The following is a 21035-nucleotide window of genomic DNA, read 5'->3' as shown; positions in this document are numbered from 1 at the left end:
AAGTGCGGCCGGGGTGTGCCTTGGCGGTGTCCACGCCCCTAACGTGCACCCGCCCACCCCCGACTGGACACCTGGGCGCTGACCGGACTGGCCTTACGCTTCTCTGTGGCGCCCCCTGCTGGAGCCTGTGCCGGTGCGGGGGCTGAGTCTAACCGCAGGCCTCTCTTGATCCCCATGCTCCTAGGCCTGGACACACACGCTCAGCTGTTTCTGAGAGTAAGGTATCTGCTGCCTGGGGCCTGATTCCCGCAGCTCACGGGTGCTCCAGGGCTCTCTCACCTCAACAATCTGCCCTGAATTCCAGAACATCCCCACCTAGAAAGATCCCAAATATCTGGTCCAACTGGAGAGGGAAAAGTTCAGATTTGGAAAGAAGAAGAGGTCAGAATCCTAGGGCCTGAGCTGGAAGGAAGCTCGAAGGCAATCAAATTCATTCACCAGCATCTCTTCAAGCACAGATTGTACAAAGGATCTGGGGCTACAGAGATGAGCCCAGGTTGATGTGGCCCTGACTGGGGAGGAGCTGCCAGTGGGGGTATCTCACTGCCTCTCTTTGGGCTTAGAGACAGGAAGTGACTTGCCCTGGGTCACATATTTAGTCAGTGACAGTGCTGGAACTGGAACCCAGGTCTCCAGCAGAGCCTCGCTCATTCCATCATGCTTTGGAGGATGGGAAGAAGACCAAAGATGGACTAGGCTGGTGGCTCTCAGAGTGTGGTCCCCAAATCAGCAGCATCAGCATCACCTGGGAACTTGTTAGATACGCAGATTCTCAGGCCCACATGTGACCCACTGAATCAAAAGCTTTAGGGGAAGACAATCAACAATCTATGTTTTTGATTCTGGTGCACAGCAGGGTTTAAGAAGCACTGTTCTATGTAGACCAGAAGTGCGGTTCTCCATGTGTACTGGGGACGAGGGGACTGGACTGCAGAAACGGTTACTCAGTGATCCATTTATGTCCTCATCTTTTGTCATCGCCACCCCTCCCCCACCCCCGTGAGTACCCAGGAGTGAGCTCCTCCCTGTCTTGGGTAGAGGACATGTGTAAAAAGAACACTGAGTGAGCGAGAAGGGAACTTGGGTCTGGGTTTGTCAGTCCTTGAGCCTGCTCTGCTCGCCGGGGAAGGGAGCCCTGGGTCCTCCGACTGGGCCATGAAACTGTTGCTTATCACACCCTGAGATGATCTGTGGACGTTACATGGGCTGGGCTTTAGGAGACCTGAGCTGTACTCTTGTCATTACTGACTCACTGTGTGACCTTGGGCAAGTTCGTTCTCCTCTCTGGGCTTGTTTCCCCTGTAAAAGGCAGGTCATGATGGCTCTGATGTGCCATTCTTCTTTCCCCAGTAGCTGTCTGCTCTGGAGAATCTGAGGGGGGCATGTTTGGTGGAAGCTGTTTTTTCATCCCCAGCTGGATCCATCCGAAGGAGGGGCACCTCTTTCTAATTTGCATGAATAGATAGTAGGTGGCCCTGGCAGAAGGGCTATGGCTTGTCCTAAGGGGATGGAATAAATAGGTGTCCTTAGCAAGCCTCACCCCATGAGGATGAAGAGGCTCACCTTGTCACACTCAGGAACAACCAGAAGTTACTGGCAGGATTTGTGTTCATTAAGTCGTTCCTTTAGTAAAACTCCTGGTGACACCGATAAGGTGTCAAACAGCTACAAGCTAAGAGCTTGGGTGAGCTCTTTCACAACGGGTCTTTCCCTATCTCTCAGGAGTCATTCCTCAACTGTGGCTCATCAGGGAACTTGCTGTTGCTGGGCTCCAGGGGCTTCTACATCAGACCCATTTGCCTGGCCTTAGCATGGACATAGCTTTGGGTTGATACCTGTGTGTAATGGGGAACTCTGCCTCAGCTTGAGCCTGGATCCTAGTTCTGGGGTGCAGACATAGCTGGGTGAATCAGAGGAGTGGGTGGGATGCAGTGAGAGTAGTTTAACCCAGGAATAGCCTTATAGAGGGCAGAAGCACTGAGGATAGTTTGGTCCCCATTCTGGACTCATACTGAGGTTAGAGGGAGAGAATAAAAAATATAAGAACTGGTTTCACTAACACTTCCGTAAGATGTTAGGGCCTAAGCAACAATGCTTTGGGACCTCCTGACCCTATTCCATAATATGAAATACAGAGAGCTCTTCTCTACCAAAGACACAGCTCTGGTTCTCCAAGGATTTGGGAGCTTGCTTGTCATGGAACTCAGGAACAGTAGCAGATGCTATTGGATGGAACACACTAAAGATAGCCTCTGGGGACTCAGAAAGAAGAGGGGGCCTTTGACAAGGAGCAGAGAACCTGTATTGGCAGATATGGGGGCTAATGAGACAGCAAAATGTGAACAATTCTTTTACTCAGAGTCTTAGGAAAATTCATATTTTTTCATTTCAACAAACCATAATTTGTATTTTTCTATTTCTATGGGTTTTCAGGCCTATGACTAAGAAAAAGTCCAGACAATTTTTATTCTGGGGGACACTTGGAAGGGCTGGTATGCACAGAGAAATCAGGAATGGTGAACATTTGCAGCAGTAAATGTGTTATAAAAGGATATTACATTCTTACCCCTGATGTCACTCCCCAAGTATTTGCTGTTTAATACATCTGAATATGTATATTGAGATCAACAGTAGGCGTATTAAGCAAGTTTTGTGAATAAAAGCTTTTGCCTCTCTAAAAGTATTTTCCCTATGAAACTGGACTTAGGGGAAGCCCTGTGTATTTGGGCTACGTGATATTCTATGTGTAAGCTTTTCAAAGGCAGATTCTCTGTACTCATCACAGGGCCTTGAACAGGGAGGATGATTTCTAAGTGTGAGCTATTAGGTTTGAGGATGTTACTACTTATTGTTAAGGTGTCTTGTACTGCTGGAGGGGGAGGCTGAGAAGAACCACAAAATTTGGGGACTAGGTCCCCAGAAGCTTTGTCTGAGCTGTTTCAGTGGCAATGGCAAGGGCTGAGCCTTGGACAGGAGGCTGAACTCCACAGGGGCCTGGGTGGTGTCTTGTCTGCCATCATTCCCAAAGTCTAGCATCATGTCTGAGATAAGTAGGCACTCAATAAATATTATTTAAGTGAAAAGTGGACAGTGTGTCTCTTTCAAGATATTTGTCTAGGAAAGGAAGAGAAGAGGGGTTGTTTTCAGGAGATTTGGGGTCAAGGGAAAGTTTTTTTTTTTTTTTTTAAAGGAATTTTGCTTTTTTAAAAAAATTATTTATTTATTTATTCATTCATTTATGGCTGTGTTGGCTCTTCGTTTCTGTGTGAGGGCTTTCTCTAGTTGCGGCAAGTGGGGGCCACTCCTCATCGCGGTGCGCGGGCCTCTCACCATCGCGGCCTCTCGTTGCGGAGCACAGGCTCCAGACGCGCAGGCTCAGTATTTGTGGCTCACGGGGCTAGTTGCTCCGCGGCATGTGGGATCTTCCCAGACCAGGGCTCGAACCCGTGTCCCCTGCATTGGCAGGCAGATTCTCAACCACTGTGCCACCAGGGAAGCCCCAAGGGAAAGTTTTTATAGGATAGGAGAAATTTGATCATATAGTCAGAGCACAAGTAGCCCATGGAGGAAGGAGAATAACAGTACAGGAAAAGAGGGTAATTGAAGAAGATATGAGGAATAAAGACCAGGAGGACAAGCAGAGGGTGATCTTCAAAGGAAAAGAGAAAATGCTTCTTCCTCAGAGATGGGTAAAATGAAGGGTGGAAAAGGCTCCACCAGGTGTCAGACCTGCATTCAAGAGTAGGTCTCTCATCCCGGAGCTCAGTTTATTATTTAATTATCGAACCACAAAAGTTTTTTTCCCCCCTTAAAATTCTCCTTGCAGTCCAGACTTTAAAATTTAGAAGAAGATTAGAAGGCTCCAAGATTAACTCTGGAGATACAGGTTTAAAGCCATTAATAAATCTTCATCTATTTCATTGAATATAAGATTTAATCTGAGTGGAAACCAGTATAAAGGGAGGCTAAAGAGTAAAATCAAGAATACTATATTTGGCTCTGTCAATAAGACTTTCAGAGAAACTATTCATACCCAGCTACTTCCGAGAAGGTTTCAGATGACTTATAATGAAAACATATGCACAAGAAAGATAAAATTTATACAAAAAATGTCACAAAGCATGTTCAGGGAGAGAGATTGTTATTCCAGGAACCAGAAAGGAAAGGACTATAATTAAACAAAAAATTTAAGCTAATTTAGAGATTTATAGTCAGACCTTTTTATCTATTCTCATCCCCTACTCCATGCCCCCAACTCTACCAATTTGCAAATGAAGTCATTGCCAACACTTATACAAGTCTGTTTTCAGCCCATTAAAAACCACAGCAGTGAAGATGACCATGCTGTACAGAGGCCGGCAGGCTCTGGACAAGTAGAGGAGCTGTGTGCCCTGATCACCTGCCCCGGGCACTTCACTGGGGCAGAGGAATACAAGGTGAAGGCCACCTAATCTGTAAAGGCAGCACAAAGAGTGCACACCCAGTATTAAGTGGACACCCAATAAGTACTGCAGGAATTCAGGCATCAAGGGCTATAACTGGGAAGGCTTCTGTAGCAGGGATTTAGGGTGGGTCTTGAAGAGAGGTAGAGTCTTGATGAAGGGACTTGTGTGGGGAGGACACAGCAATCAGCACAGTAAGAATCTGCATGACCACCAGCCACAAGACAAGCGCTGCAGGGGGTGTGTGACTAAAGATGACTGGGGAGGTAGGTGATTTATTGACCACATATTACGTTCCAGGAACTATATATGCAGGTCAATTGATTCATTTGGATTTAGTACCCATGAAGGTCATGGAAGAGAGGAGATGCACAATCCAAGCTGCATCTTAGGAAAAGTCATCTGGTGGCTGACAGACTGGATTAGCAAGGAAGCAATTAGAGGTTGGGAGATGATTTAAGAGGCCACTGCAATAATTCAGGTCTGAGGGTGGGTTAAGGGCCTGGATTACAGTGATGACAGTGGAAATGACAGCAAGAAAAAATATGATGTTAAGGAAGAATCAATAGTATCTAGTGACTGGATATTTGAGGAAGAGAATGTCAAGCAGCACTAAAGTTAAAAACCTGGGTGATGATGGGGCTTCCTGGTGGCACAGTAGTTGAGAGTCCGCCTGCTGATGCAGGGGACACGGGTTCGTGCCCCGGTCCGGGAAGATCCCACATGCTGCGGAGCAGCTGGGCCCGTGAGCCATGGCCACTGAGCCTGCGTGTCCAGAGCCTGTGCTCCGCGACGGGAGAGGCCACAACAGTGAGAGGCCCGCATACCGCAAAAAAACAAAAAACAAAACAAAACAAAAAACCCCCCAAAAAACACAAACAAAAAAACCCCTGGGTGATGGAAAGAATATTCTATTAAGTACAACTATTATTAGCCACAGGTAGAAAAATAGTTAAAAAGTTAGTAAAGCTTTTTCCTAGTAAGGAAGTAGTGAGGAATGTCAGATAAACTAGATCTGAACCAAGTACTGAACTTTCAGAAAAAGAAATGGACCTATCATCAAGAAATATCCTTTCTAGTCTTAAATACCACTAGGGAAGTAGATATTTTTGTTCAAATGCCTCTCACAAGACTTAGAAAACCTTTCTGTAGAGATTTATAGTGTGGAACATATGGGACCTTTCTCTTGTTTTTAGCCCTCCCATCTGTGAGGTAAATGAACCTAATTTTATACATCCTAAAGAAAGATTACATCACTTGTTCTAATCTTTCCTTCCACCAGCAAATTCACTATATCTTGGTTCACATGCTAATTGCTTTGCACACTGACTTCTGTATAACTAAAAAAAAAATCATTCTACTGTGGTTAAAAACTGTCCAAATGAAATTTGTCATTAACAGCTAAATAGCAGAAGTAGGGATGATTATATGCTCGAGTACTTTATTCCTACTTTGGGTAAACACCAGGTAGTTCCTAAGGTTTAGTCTAGAACCAATTTAAAGGCATGACCTAATTTTGTTTTGAAAACACACACATGAGAAATAAGTCATATTATGATAAGAATGGAAAAGACCAACAAGGCTGAGTGTGCCATCCGCATGCAAAAATGTTGAAGTTCAAACCAATCAATCGGGGCCCAGCTCTGGTTCAGATTCCTTGAGTACACTGCACTAGAATTAGATTTCTGTTAATCACATATTAGTAATAATTAAGATGCAGAGAGAAACTCACAGCCAACATCATTCTCAATGGTGAAAAGCTGAAAGCATTTCCTCTAAGATCAGGAACAAGACAAGGATGTCCACTCTCACCATTATTATTCAACATAGTTTTGGAAGTTTTAGCCATGGCAATCAGAGAAGAAAAAGAAATAAAAGGAATCCAAACTGGAAAAGAAGTAGTAAAACGGTCACTGTTTGCAGATGACATGATACTATACATAGAGAATCCTAAAGTTGCCACCAGAAAACTACTAGAGCTAATCAGTGAATTTGGTAAAGTAGCAGGATACAAAATTAATGCACAGAAATCTCTTGCATTCCTATACACTAACAACAAAAAATCAGAAAGGGAAATTAAGGAAACACTCTCATTTACCACTGCAACAGAAAGAATAAAATACCTAGGAATAAACCTACCTAAGAGGGCAAAAGACCTGTATGCAGAAAACTATAAGATACTGATGAAAGAAATCAAAGACAATACAAACAGATGGGGAGATATACCATGTTCTTGGATTGGAAGAATTAACATTGTGAAAATGACTCTACTACCCAAAGCAATCTACAGATTCAATGCAATCACTATCAAATTACCAGTGGCATTTTTTTTCACAGAACTAGAACAAAAAAATTTACAATTTTGTATGGAAACACAAAAGACCCTGAATAGTGAAAGCAGTCTTGAGAAAGAAAAATGGAGCTGGACAAATCAGGCTCCCTGACTCCAAACTATACTACAAATCTACAGTAATCAAGACAGTGTGGTACTGGCACAAAAACAGAACTATAGGTCAATGGAACAGGATAGAAAGCCCAGAAATAAACCCACACACAAATGGTCACCTTATTTTTGACAAAGGAGGCAAGAATATACAATGGAGAAAAGACAGCCTCTTTCCCAGTGCTGGGAAAACTGGACAGCTACATGTAAAAGAATGAAATTAGAACATACCCTAACACCATACTCAAAAATAAACTCAAAATGGATTAAAGACCTAAATTTAAGGCCAGACACTATAAAACTCTTAGAGGAAAACATAGGCAGAACACTCTATGACACAAATCACAGCAAGATCCTTTTTGACCCACCTCCTAGAGTAATGGAAATAAAAACAAAAATAAACAAATGGGACCTAATGAAACAAAAGCCTTTGCACAGCAAAGGAAACCATAAACAAGATGAAAAGACAACTCTCAGAATGGGAGAAAATATTTGCAAACAAAGCAACTGACAAAGGACTAATCTCCAAAATATACAAGCAGCTCATGCAGGTCAATATTGAAAAAACAAAGAACCCAATCCAAAAATGGGCAAAAGACCTAAACAGACAGTTCTCCAAAGTAGACATACAGATTGCCAATAAACACATGAAAAGACGCCCAACATCACTAATCATTAGAGAAATGCAAATCAAAACCACAATGAGGTATCACCTCACACCGGTCAGAATGGCTATCATCAAAAAAATCTAGAAACATAAATGCTGGAGAGGGTGTGGAGAAAAAGGAACCCTCTTGCACTGTTGGTGGGAATGTAAATTGATACAGCCACTATGGAGAACAGTATGGAGGGTCCTTAAAAAACTAAAAATAGAACTACCATATGACCAAGCAATCCCACTACTGGGCATATACACAGAGAAAACCATAATTCGAAAAGATACATATACCACAGTGTTCATTGCAGCACTCTTTACAATAGCCAGGACATGGAAGCAACCTAAATGTCCATCGACAGATGAATGGATAAAGAAGATGTGGCACATATATACAATGGAATATTACTCAGCCATAAAAAGGAACGAAATTGAGTTATTTGTAATGAGGTGGTTGGACCTAGAGTCTGTCATACAGAGTGAAGTTAAGTCAGAAAGAGAAAAACAAATAGTGTATGCTAACACACATATATGGAATCTAAAAAAACGGTACTGATGAACCTAGTGGCAGGGCAGGAATAAAGACGCAGATGTAGAGAATGGACTTGAGGACACGGGATGGGGGAGGGGAAGCTGGGATGAAGTGAGAGAGTGGCATGGACATATATACACTACCAAATGTAAAATGGATGGGTAGTGGGAAGCAGCTGCACAGCACAGGGAGATCAGCTTCATGCTTTGTGACCACCTAGAGGGGTGGGATAGGGAGGGTGGGAGGGAGGCTCCAGAGGGAGGAGATATGGGGATATATGTATACATATAGCTGATTCACTTTGTTGTACAGCAGAAACTAACACAACATTGTAAAGCAATTATACTCCAATAAAGTTATTTAAAAAGAAAAAAGATGCAGAGAGGTTACCACCTAAATTGGTAGTTTATAATTGAAAGAACTACAGTCCTTAGGGTGTTCAACAAACTAGATTTTCTTAAGAGATTAGGGCTGTCTCCACGGACTGTTTTCTGAATTATGTCTATTAGACAATTTCATGTTTGACAAATAGCTCTTTTCATTTGTTGCTCAGACTACCTTCTTCTCACTACCGTCCTAAACAAACTACATTTCCCTTAGGACACTGAGAATCTGGCACCAGTAACTGGCACATCCAGCTACTGAATCATCTGTTGTTCCCGGGAATTTGAAATTCTACAAATCCTGAATTGCTTATTCTAGCAGTCTCCTACTTTAGGCACATGTTTGTTCTGTAAACAGGCTCTTGGGATCTATTATTCTGCATTTAAAGTTTGTTTTAGGACGATAGGATCCTGTGCAACTGCCAAAATGCATGGCTGCTCACGGCAGATAAAGGTGGGCGTGGGGAGGGCCTGCTGCGGCTGTCAGATTCGAGGCCCATTTCTGGCTTTGCTCCTTGTTCCTGCAGGCCTATGGTTGTAATAAAGTACAAAAGCATAGTGGGGAAAACTGGAGATAATCCCAAAGTCCTTCAATCAGTGAATGGATGAATGAATTGCAGCACATTCTTAAATGGACTACTACTCAGAAGTGAAAATTAACAAACTATTGCAGCAAAAGGGATGAATCTCGGATGCATTTTGCTTAAGTGAACGAAGCCACACTCCAAATGCTACATATGATATGATTCCATTTATATGACATTCTGGGAAAGGCAAAACTAGTAGAGGCACTAAGGAAAGATCAGTGGTTGTCAGAAGCTGGGGTTTGGAGGGGGTATTGGCTACACAGAGGCAAGAATAAGAGAAATTTGGGGGATAATGGAACTCTTGTATTCTTGACTGCGGGGGTGGTTACAGGACTCCACGCATGTCTCAAAACCCATAGAATTGTACACCATTTTACTGTACATAACTAAGAAGTATATACAGTAAGAAAATGAGGATAGTGGTTTCCCTTGCAGCAGGAAGTAGTGACTGGGAGTGAGCTGAGGGGTAGGGGTGCCTGAGGTGCTGGTCCCGTTCTGTTTTTTGAGCTTCACGCTGGTTATTACATGCAAGACACTGGTTTGTAAAAACTCACTGAGGTATATGTACACTTATAATAATGCATTTTATATATGTATGTTATACTTCAAGAAAAAGTAAACGAGAGAGGGTGAGAGAGAATTCCAGCCTTCACTGTCCTTTGGTCTCGTCCCCCTAATTCTTCACGTATCTGTTTACTAATACTATAGGTGACAGAAACGGCTAGTGTGAAACTCTCCCTGGTAAGGTTTCATACCTGTTCCTAAAAGTCTCAAACAATAATACCAGGTTACCTGACCACCAATTCTGTTCACAATGCTGTTTAGCAGACCAGGATGTTCTGCCAGTTCTCATGTAACCATATTTGGGGGTGGAATGGAGAAAGAGTTGGCAGTGGTAGGAAACGAATGAGAAACCAGTGAGTAAGTAGTGACTATTTTATTCTTAAATTGAAAGACAATGTATTTTATCTGGGCAATTTAAGTAATTTTTTCCAGACCTGTTTCTAGACTCTCAATAATTAATGTTCTGGAGAATCGATAGGGATGGTAGGGTCTAACACTGTACAGAGATGTGAGAATGGCTTATGAAATCTTGATGTCTTCCAGTTACATGTTTAAGGCTGTTACGGTAGGTCACAATCACAGCATCTCTGACAAAGAGTAGGAATCCTTAGAAGAGATGAGTTAACAAGATGATAGAGACTGAAATGTAAATAATTTAACTAAAAGTCTGTCAAAATTTCTCTATAGGGATAAAGAATGGTGCACCATATTCTTCTTTCTCACTCTTCTGCAACCATAAACACACTCTAGAGCAAGAGGAAGAACAGATATTGAGTCAAGTATCAGATGCTGTGATTCGTGTTTTGTACACACTGCTCTATTTAATCCTTATTAATAGTCCTGCAAAGTAGTCAATCAAATCTCATTTAAAATATGGCAAAATGAAGTCTCAAGTTAATCTATACAAGGGGAGTTGGAACAATTCCAGGCTTCTGATTCCAAGGAAAAGGGAATTAACTTTTAGGGTGCTCCCTTTATTTGTAATCTTACTGATTCTCAAAATATCTCCGTTTTACAGATAAACAGAAAGAGGGATGACATGACTTGCCCAACTAACGTTACATAACCAGTAAGTGGTAAAGCTGGCATTCAAGTCAAGTCATTCCATAGCCCACATTCTTCACATTATAGTACTCTGCTGCCAAAACCAACGAGAGCTATGTTGTGCAATCCTGGAGGGAGATCAATGGAATCTTCAACATTGGACTAAACCAGATAATCTAAATTTGGGTCAGAAAAGTGACATTTGTGTTTTTCCCTGATATCTTTCTAATCTGACCACCTCAATAAAATCTCTTAATTTCACTAATATTTACTTTCTTTTAGTCAATAATTCAAATCCCGAGGGACTGAACAGCCCACTAAATTCAGCTCACAGCAAGGGAGGAAAAGTAACTGGAATGGTAGAAAAGCTACTGTTCCAGGAGCCAGGAGTTAAAGGCTCTAATCCTGGCTCTGTTCCTGGTTGCAGTGCAACTTTGATTAGGACACAGGGATCTCTGGGCTTCTGTTTCACCACCTGTAAATTAAGAGTATTCAAGGCAGAATCTTAGAAGGTAGCTGTTTGGTACTTTAGAAAACAAATTTTTCTCATTAGTAAAGTCCCCAAATTGCCAAGTTTGGAATTTAAATACTGTGTGGTGGTTCAGCAGCTATTTGCTGACCAGAGTGTATTCTGCTGGAATGAGCCCGTCAAGCGCGCTCCCGTCATTTTTTGAAGAGCCCTGAGCAGATATGGAATAGGAAAGCAACCAAAGACGTATAGTCACATTTAAGAGGCATTTTTATTTTTGCCGAATTAAGGGTATTAAGAAGCATATTAAAAATATGGAGTATTTCATAAAACATTCAAAATAGTATTATTCCCTGTGTATTAGAATAGTGGACTTTCCCCCCTAATGAATAGAGTTCCATTTTTGGTTCTAAAGAGTTTCTTTCCTTGTATGTCACTATGACAGTGCTGGGCTGACTTGTTTCCCAGAAACAGTCCTTCCAGCTGTGATGGGAATGACTTGTTCTGTGGGTCTGTCCTTATGTACTATGAGACTCTGGGCAAGGACCTTCATCTAAGTCTATCTTTATCTGTAAAGGGGCAGTAACATAACATAATTTAAGTCATAGTGCCTTCCACAGTAGGGGCTGAGAAATGAGGCAGCATAGTATATTAGAAAGAACTTGGGACAGAGAAACTTTGATACCAATATCCAGCACTGCCATTTACTAGCTAAGTAATCTTGGCCAAGAGATTCTGCTTAAGCCTTATAGTGCGGCCAGTAATTCTTATATTCTTTTGAAAAATTAAATGATACTAAAGTGTCTGTTGCATAGTAGTACTAAACAATTAGTACTTTTATTAATAATTCTATACAATCTAGAAAGGTGCACAAAAGTATCTTCTTACAAAAAAATCACTTAACAAGGACATTCAGAAAGCAATGTCATATACATTTTAACACATAAATGGTGTCATTTTAAAACCTCCTGATATTTTACAACATTCGACCAGTAAATACTTCAAAATGGCTTATGCTGGGGTCCTGCTATAAGGTGATTTCTGAGGCTCTTGAGATCATTTTACAATAGTTTTCTTCTAATCTATTTATGTTTGGAAACAACTTATTATATTAGCATGTAACAGCTATGGTGTATATTTCAATGTGTTAACATATTCAATTCCAAACCTATAGAAGAAATATGATTAGGTTGCCTAATGATTCTTGAATTCAGTTTACAAATCATGTGATGCCCCAAATTGTTCCAAGAAAACGCTAGCTTGTAAAATAATTTTTTCTTTCAGAATACAAGACACATTTAACATACAGATTTTACAATAAAGTTTATTAGCTGTTCTCCTCTTTCTCATAAATGGAATGGATAATGTTGATAATTCTTTACAAACCAGTACTCATTTGTTTAAGAAACTGTAATGAGGAGGTTGTCAAAAACACATATTTAATAAACTCCAAAAAAGCAATGGGAAGCCAAACAGTAATATTAATATAAAAGACCAGAGAAATTGATTTCTGAAATTGTTATCTACTTTTCACTATAATTTCTTAATTGCTCACCATGAAGATCTGTGCAACTCTACTGCAGAGCAGCTACAAGAGATGAAAGGTGTATAGTCTGAGGGGAAAACACTCATACACATGAGGTTTTTGCCTGTTTGCCTATTAATGAAAGGAGAACTGGAAAGAGGTGGAGACCAAATCCAAACCCAATGACAAGAACAACGGGAACAACACCCAACCCCCCCTGAAAAAAACCCCCCACAAAAAACCAACCAGGAACCATTTGAAAACTTTTATAGAAAAGAGGAGAACATGCCCATATTTTTATGTATAACCTGATTTCCCTAAGGGGTTCTTTCCACAACCACCATCCTCCTGTTTTCACTTCACAAGATTAAGGAAGATAAAGTCCAATCAATTAATATTTAACTTAAAACCAAACCAACAGAGTAGGTGGCAAAAGAAAAAAAATATATTTTAAATATACATATATATGTTTGTGTGTGTGCAACTATGTAAAGAAAATAATTCCCATAGTTACAGAGTTTAAAGAAAGTTATATATATATTTATATATATATATTTTATTATAACAAAATAGTCAGTTATTGTGGGTAAAATATTCATTAAAATCTGACCCCTAAAATGCATTTAAAATTTTAGACTATGAATTGGACTCCTTTCCCACTGCCATAATGATTACATCATCACTGTAATGTCTATTTTGTATTTATGTCTATGAAATTTTCTCAACCTTATGTGTAAAAGGTAAACTCCCCTAGCACCTAAACATGGCCTCAATTCAGAAAATGTGATGATCATTATGTATGAACAACTTTTGTAAGACGCTATAAATAGTGTTGCACAAGTAGATTAAAAACATTTAAACATTGTTATCCTAGCAAATCTACTGGGAGGAAAAAAAAAACTTCAAACAATAAAAGACTTTAAGAAGATATGAATATGAATATCCCTTGTGAAATTATTAAAGTTAACTCAGATATTAATTTTGAAATTAAAAAACATATTTTCCTTATTTGTCTATAATGAAACATTTGCTTTGATAACGGAAGTCAATTGAGAAAAGGACTTGAGAGCTAACATGTTGGCCAAACCATGCTATTAAAGTTAAGCGTGCATTGTTGCTCAAAGTTTACTAAATCATTGATTAAAACCACTTTTCTTTCATTTATATTGAAATTTGGAAAGAATGTATATAAAGCTTCTCTGAAAATCTCTTAAAGTTACTTTCCCTTAAACATTAAGGAATTTTACCACAATTTCCCCGTCTCCCCAAATCCTATTAATAGCTGGTCAGGCCATTCCATCTTCATTTGTGAAAAATGGCCACAAACCAATAGTGAGATAAAATAATACAGATGTTACAACTTGAAGGAGACACTAAGATGTCAAAAATAAGTGCAACTGCAGACCATGATGAGTGGGATATGATTCAACATGGAAGAAGTATTGAAGACAGACTCCAGAAGGAAAGGGCAAAGAAGTGTCAGAGAAAATGAGACTGTGGAAAAGAGAAACAGAGAAACATCAGTCCTCATAACTTTTCTTTTGCTGGAACCCAGATGTAAGGACCAGACTGTTCTTCTATGATCTGCTTCACTTGGTTGTAAATGTCTTCCAGCGTATCTCCCTGTATAATAGCTGTAATGATAGAAACAAAATCAGAAACCTCCATTAAAATTGTCTATCTTCACCATTACAATCGTTGGTAAAACAGCAGAAGCTATATCTTAGAAATACTCATTCAGGAAGAGATACCATCTATGTATTGTTTGCTTAGAAAAGGCTCATTTCATGAATTTTCTTATTTGTAAAATAGAAAAAATTTTATTTTAAAAATTTATCAGAAAGCAAGATTTGGTGATTTTTTACTTTGTTTTGTGTATTTGGGAAATAGACACTGAAGTAATTAGAGGCAAAAGAGTATCTGTCTGCAACTTACTCTTAAATGTTTCAGCAAAATTATAAATGCGGTAAAATGTTAACATTTGTGGAATACAGGTATATGAGAATTGCTGGTACTATTCTTGTGATTTTTCTGTAAGTCTGAAATTATTAAAAATCCTTAAAACACACACACACACACACACACACACAGGTTACAACACCATGACACTTAATGGTACTTAATATGAATACCAAATATAAGCTAATCATTATTTCAAACAAACAATAAACAACAACAAAAACCTATCCAAAGATACCTAAGGAATAATTTAAAGAATAAAATGAATTTGGGAATTGCTACCTATTCTTCTCTTTTTAAACAAATAATATCTTAAAATGGATCAAAATTTATAAAGAATAAGAGAAAAGTCAGTTTCATTGAAGAAGTTAAGTCTGAATGTTTTCCTCTGGTCAGTATGAATTATTCCTGTACACGCTATCCTCATCGACAACCTAAGAAACACTAAATTTCAAGATTCCTCATCACTGCAACCTAGATTAGATGAATTATCCTGAAACTTATAGCACTTATTATTACTACTGGTAAATGTGGGCATAGTTCAAAATCCATTTCAATGGGTCAGTTCATATGGCTCCAAAGCAAAATTCTACCATAAAGGGCACTGCTACACATCATGCTAACCTGTGAAATGTTCAGTAAATTCTTGTTCCAGTTTCATGGCTCTCTCAAACGTCTTTCTGGCTTGTTCTTCCGTGAGACGCTTATTCATTTCCCTATACAAATAAATTTAGAAATTAGTAATTACTACATTATAATACTTTTGAAAAAGGATGACAAAGGAGAGAAGACATATAAAATCATGAAAAGTTGAGCTCTGTTGAGAATCTTAATGTCATTAAAAACTACATCCAGTCACTGACTATGTAGCTTTTTACTTGGAATGACAGAAGGGTTTCAACACGTTTTTGCATTAGTTCAAGACAGCCAAAAAAACTAAGCATTAATTTGACAGTTTTGACTTCGATGAAAATTTCATATTAAAATATGACTTACAGATCTACTTACCAATTTATAGATAGTAAAGGGGATACATGAACACATTAAATAATACCATGAGAAGGCAATCAGCAAAATATAGTCTGGGGAAAACTGCAGAATAAATGAGTTGGTTTCTTCAACAAATAAACAGAAAAAAGAGAAAGATATGAAGGGAGAATCTGTAGATCAAAAGACTTAACAACCAACTGTCACAAACAGACCTTGTTTGGAACTTGATTCAAACAAATTGAAAAAAATTAAACAAAACTTATGAAACAATCAAGAAAACATGAACTGATGATATCAAGGAATTACTGTTTTTAGTGTGACATAGTGATTTTTTTTCTTTATGCTTTTACATATTGCCTGAACCTTCTACAATGTGTACGTATTTTTTTATACAGCAGGTTCTTATTAGTTATCCACTTTATACATATCAGTGTATATATGTTTTAGTGTGACATCACAGTGATATTTTTTAGTAAAGAATTTTATCTTTCAAATATATACAAAGATGTACGGATGAGATCATATAATGTCTGGGGTTTGTTTCAAAATAATCTGGAGTGGAGGGGTAAGGAGGTGGGGGGATAGATGAAACGAGATTGGTCACAGTTGATAATTAATGTTACAGCTGGATGATGGATAAATGGAAGTTTGCTCCCAACTTAAGAGGGAAAGCTTTCAATGTTTCATCATCAAATATGATGTCTGCTTTGATATTTTGTAGACGACCTTCATCAGATTAAGGAAATTCCCTTCTATTCATAGTTTACAAAATATTTTTGTCATGAATAGATGTTAATTTTATCAAATGCTTTTTCTGCATTTATTAAAATGATCTTTTTTTTTTTTTTTTTGCTGTACGTGGGCCTCTCACTGCTGTGGCCTCTCCCGTTGCGGAGCACAGGCTCCGGACACACAGGCTCCGCGGCCATGGCTCGCGGGCCCAGCCGCTCCGCGGCATGTGGGATCCTCCGGGATAGGGGCACGAACTCGTATCCCCTGCATCGGCAGGCGGACTCTCAACCACTGCGCCACCAGGGAAGCCCAAAATGATCATTTTTTTAATACTAAAAGCTGTTTTTTTTTTTTTTTTTTTTTTGGCTGTGCCGTGTGGCTTGCGGAATCTTAGCTCCTCAACCAGGGACTGAACTTGGGCCACCACAGTGAAAGCACCGAGTCCTAACCACTGGACTGCCAGGGAATTCCCCGTAAAATCTGTTATACGGTCGGTACACTACACTGATTTTTTTAAAAACTGAAGTATAGTTGATTTACCATGTTGTTAGTTTCAGGTGTACAGCAAAGTGTTTCTGTTATTTATATATCTATTCTTTTCACATATATATATACATATTCTTTTTCAGATTCTTTTCCATTATAAGCTATACAAGATACTGAATATAGTTCCCTGGGCTATATAGTAGGTCCTTGGTGTTTATCCATTTTATATATAGTAGTGTATATCTGTTAATCCCAAACTCCTACTTCATCCCTCCCCCTCCCCTTTGGTAATCATGTTTGTTTTCTATGTCTGCGAGTCTTACACTACACTGATTTTTTTAAATTACTTTAAAAACTGTGGTAAAATATACACAATATAAAAGTTACCATTTTAGCCATTTTAAAGTATACACTTCAGTGGCATTAGTACCTATGCAAGCATCACCACCATCCATCCCTATAATTCACTTCATCTGGTAAAACCAAAACTCTATACCTATTAAAAATAACTCCGCACTCTTGCCTCCCCCTGGCCCCTGGCAACCACCATTCTTTCTGTCTCTATCATTTTGACTACTCTAGGTGCCTCATATAAGTGGAATCATACAGTATTTGTCTTTTTGTGACTGGCTTACTTCACTTAGCATGTCTGCAAGGTTCATCCATGTTGTAACACATTGCGGAATTTCCTTCCTTTGTATGCATATACCATATTTTGCTTAACCATTCATCTGTCGATGGACATTGAGTTTCTTCCATGTTTCAGCTATTGTGAATAATGATAACATGAACACGGGTGTACAAATATCTCTTTAAGACCTTGTTTTCAATACTTTTGGGTATATACTCAGAGGTGGAATTGCAGGATCATATAGTAATTATGATTTTTAGTATTTTGAGGAAGTGCCATAACCGTTTTCCACAGCAACTGTACCATTTTACATTCCCAACAGTACACAAGAATTCCAGTTTTTCCACATCCTTGGCAGCAATTATTTTCTGTTTTTTTGACAGCAGCCATCCTAATGGGTGTGAAGTGGTATGTCATTGTAGTTTTGATTTGCATTTCCCTAGTGATTAGTGATAATAGGTATCTATTCATGTGCTTATTGGCCATTTGTTTATCTTCTTTGGAGAAATGTCTATTCAAGTCCTGTGCCCATTTTTGAATCAAGTTTTTTTGTTGTTGTTGTTGAGTTCTAGTTTTCTATATATTCTGGGTACTAATCTGTTATCAGACATATGACTTACAGATACTTTCTCCCATTCTGTGGGTTGCCTTTTTATTCTGTGGATAGTGTCGTTTGATATAAAAAGTTTTAAAATATTCACAAAGTCTAACCTTCCTTTTTTTCTTTTGTTATCTGTGTCTTTGGTGTCATATATAAGAAATCACTGCCAAATCCAGCGTTACAAAGCTTTTGTCCTATGTTTCCTTCTAAGCGTTTTATTGTCTTACATTTAGGCCCTTGATCCATTTTTTTGTTTGTTTTTTTTTTTTTGCAGTACGCAGGCCTCTCACTGTTGTGGCCTCTCCCGTTGCGGAGCACAGGCTCTGGACGCGCAGGCTCAGTGGCCATGGCTCACGGGCCTAGCCACTCCGCAGCATGTGGGATTTTCCCGGACCGGGGCACGAACCCATGTCCCCTGCATCGGCAGGTGGACTCTCAACCACTGCACCACCAGGGAAGCCCCCTTGATCCATTTTTAGTTGACTTTTGTATGTGGCGTTAGGTAAGGATCCAACTTCATTCTTCTGTATGTGGATATGCAGTTTTCCTAGCACCATTTGTTGAAGAGACTGTCCTTTCCTCATTGAATGGTCTTGCATCCTTGTCAAAAATCAACTGACCATTTCTTCCCCCTGGTCTTTTATCTCTGTCATTATGCCAGTACCACAGCATTTTTATTTCTGTAGTTTGCAATAAAAATTGAAATCAGGAAGTGTGAGTCTTCCATTTTTTTGTTCTTTTTTAAAGATTGTTTTCGCTATTTGGGGGTTCCTTGAGATTCTATATGAATTTTAGTATGGATTTTTCTATTTTTGCAAAAAATGTCATTGGGATTTTGATAGGCATTGCATTGAACGTGTAGGTCACTTTGGGTGGTACTGACATTTTAACAATATTAAGTGTTCCAATCCATGAACATGGAATGTGTTTCTACTTATTTATATCTTAATTTCTTTCAGCAATGTTCTAGTTTTCTTTTTTTTTTTTGCGTTACGCGGGCCTCTCACTGTTGTGGCCACTCCCCTTGCGGAGCGCAGGCTCCGGACGCACAGGCTCAGCGGCCATGGCTCACGGGCCCAGCTGCTCCGCGGCATGTGGGATCCTCCCGGACCGGGGCACGAACCCGTGTCCCCTGCATCGGCAGGCGGACTCTCAACCACTGCGCCACCAGGGAAGCCCAATGTTCTAGTTTTCATTGTACAAGTCTTTCATTACTTGGTTAATTCCTAAGTATTTTATTCTTTTTGATGCTATTGTAAATAAAACTGTTTTTGTAATTTCCTTTTCAGATTGTTCATTGTTTATGTATGGAAATGTAACTGATTTTTGTATGTTGACTTTGCATACTTCTACTTTGCTGAATTTATTAGTTCTAATGGCTTTTGTGTGGAGTCTTCATGGTTTTCTACAGATAAGATCGTATCATCTGCAAAAAGAGGTAATTTTGCTTCTTCCTTACCAATCTGGATGGCTTTTATTTTCTTGCTTAATTCCTCTGGATACAACTTCTAGTACTACATTAAATAGAAATGGTGAAAGCAGGCATCCTTGCCTTATTCCTGATCTTAGAAGAAAAGCCTTCAGTCTTTCACCATTGAGAATGATGTTTGCTGTCAGTTTTTCATAAATGGCTTTTATTATGTTGAGATAGTTTCCTTCTATCCTGATTTTGTTGAATATTTTTATCATGAAAGGGTGCTGAATACTGTCAAATGCTTTTTCTACATCAGTTGATGATCATGTGATTTCCCCCTTCATTTTGTTGATGTGGTTTATTACAATGATCCATTTTCATATGTTGAAACATCCTTGCATTCCAGGAATAAATCCCACTTGTTCATGGTGTATAATCCTCTTAATATGTTGGTGAATTGTTTGCTAATATTTTGTTGAGGATTTTTACATCAATGTTAATAAGGGATACTGGTCTACAGTTTTCTTGTAGTTTTTTTTTTTTTTTTAAAGAAGATGTTGGGGGTAGTTTATTAATTTATTTATTTTTGCTGTGCTGGGTCTTCGTTTCTGTGCGAGGGCTTTCTCTAGTTGTGGCAAGCGGGGGGCACTCTTCATTGCGATGCATGGGCCTCTCACTATCACGGCCTCTCTTGTTGCAGAGCACAGGCTCCAGACGCACAGGCTCAGTAGTTGTGGCTCACTGGCCTAGTTGCTCTGGGGCATGTGGGATCCTCCCAGACCAGGGCTCAAACCTGTGTCCCCTGCATTAGCAGGCAGATTCTCAACCACTGTGCCACCAGGGAAGCCCTTCTTGTAGTTTCTTTGTATGGTTTTTGTATCAGGGTAATGCTGGTTACACAGAATGAGTTAGGAGGGATTGGCATTAGTTCTTCTTTTAAATGTTTGTTATAATTCACCAGGGAAGCCATCAGATCCAGAGCATTTCTTTGTTGGGAGTTTCTGACTACTGATTCAATTTTCTTAATATAGGGTGTATAAGTTATATGTATACAAAACTTACTATAGTTACAGGTCTATTCAGATTTTCTATTTCTTTGTGATTTAGTCTTGGTAGGTTTTATGTTTCTAGCAATTTGTCCACCTAGGTTACCCATATTTTTGGTGCCCAATTGTTCATAATACTCTCAGAATCCTTTTTATTTCTGTATAATCAGTAGTAATGTCCCTATGTTCATTTCAGAGTTAGTTTCAGAGTCTTCTTTTTTTTCCTTAGTCTGTCTACCTAAAGGTTTATCATTTTTCTTGATCTTTTTGAAGAATCAACTTTTGTGGCCTAACATATGGTCTACCCTGGCAAATGTCCCATGTGCCCTTGAGAAGAATGTGTATTCTGTTATTACTGGCTAGAGTGTTCTGTATATGTCTGTTACGTCTATCTGGTTTATTGTGTTGTTTAAGCCCTCTATTTCCTTATGTATCTTCTGTCTGGTTGTTCTATCCATTATTTTGAGTGGGGTACTGAAGTCTCCAACTATTATTGTAGAGCTGTTTCTCCCTTCAATATTGTCAGCTTTTC

General features: G+C 39.3%; 1 protein-coding gene across 10 annotated transcripts in view; it reads right to left on the bottom strand.

Annotated features, from left to right (window-relative positions):
- Positions 1 to 12425: 12425 nt before the first annotated feature.
- DLG1 (discs large MAGUK scaffold protein 1) overlaps positions 12426 to 21035 on the bottom strand; it is a 295020-nt gene continuing 286410 nt past the window's right edge. For all 10 annotated transcript variants that reach the window (XM_081235927.1, XM_081235926.1, XM_081235924.1 and 7 more), the window contains 2 exons: positions 15228 to 15319; positions 12426 to 14278 (listed from right to left, as the gene is read on the bottom strand). In XM_081235927.1, coding sequence (XP_081092053.1) covers positions 14172 to 14278; positions 15228 to 15319 — 199 coding nt within the window. In that variant the 3' untranslated portion in view covers positions 12426 to 14171. The remainder of the gene's footprint in view (positions 14279 to 15227; positions 15320 to 21035) is intronic.

This window comes from Mesoplodon bidens (assembly GCF_964165515.1).
Source record: "Mesoplodon bidens genome assembly, chromosome: 5".
NCBI lineage: Eukaryota > Metazoa > Chordata > Mammalia > Artiodactyla > Ziphiidae > Mesoplodon > Mesoplodon bidens.
This window is presented reverse-complemented; position numbering and strand designations above follow the sequence as displayed.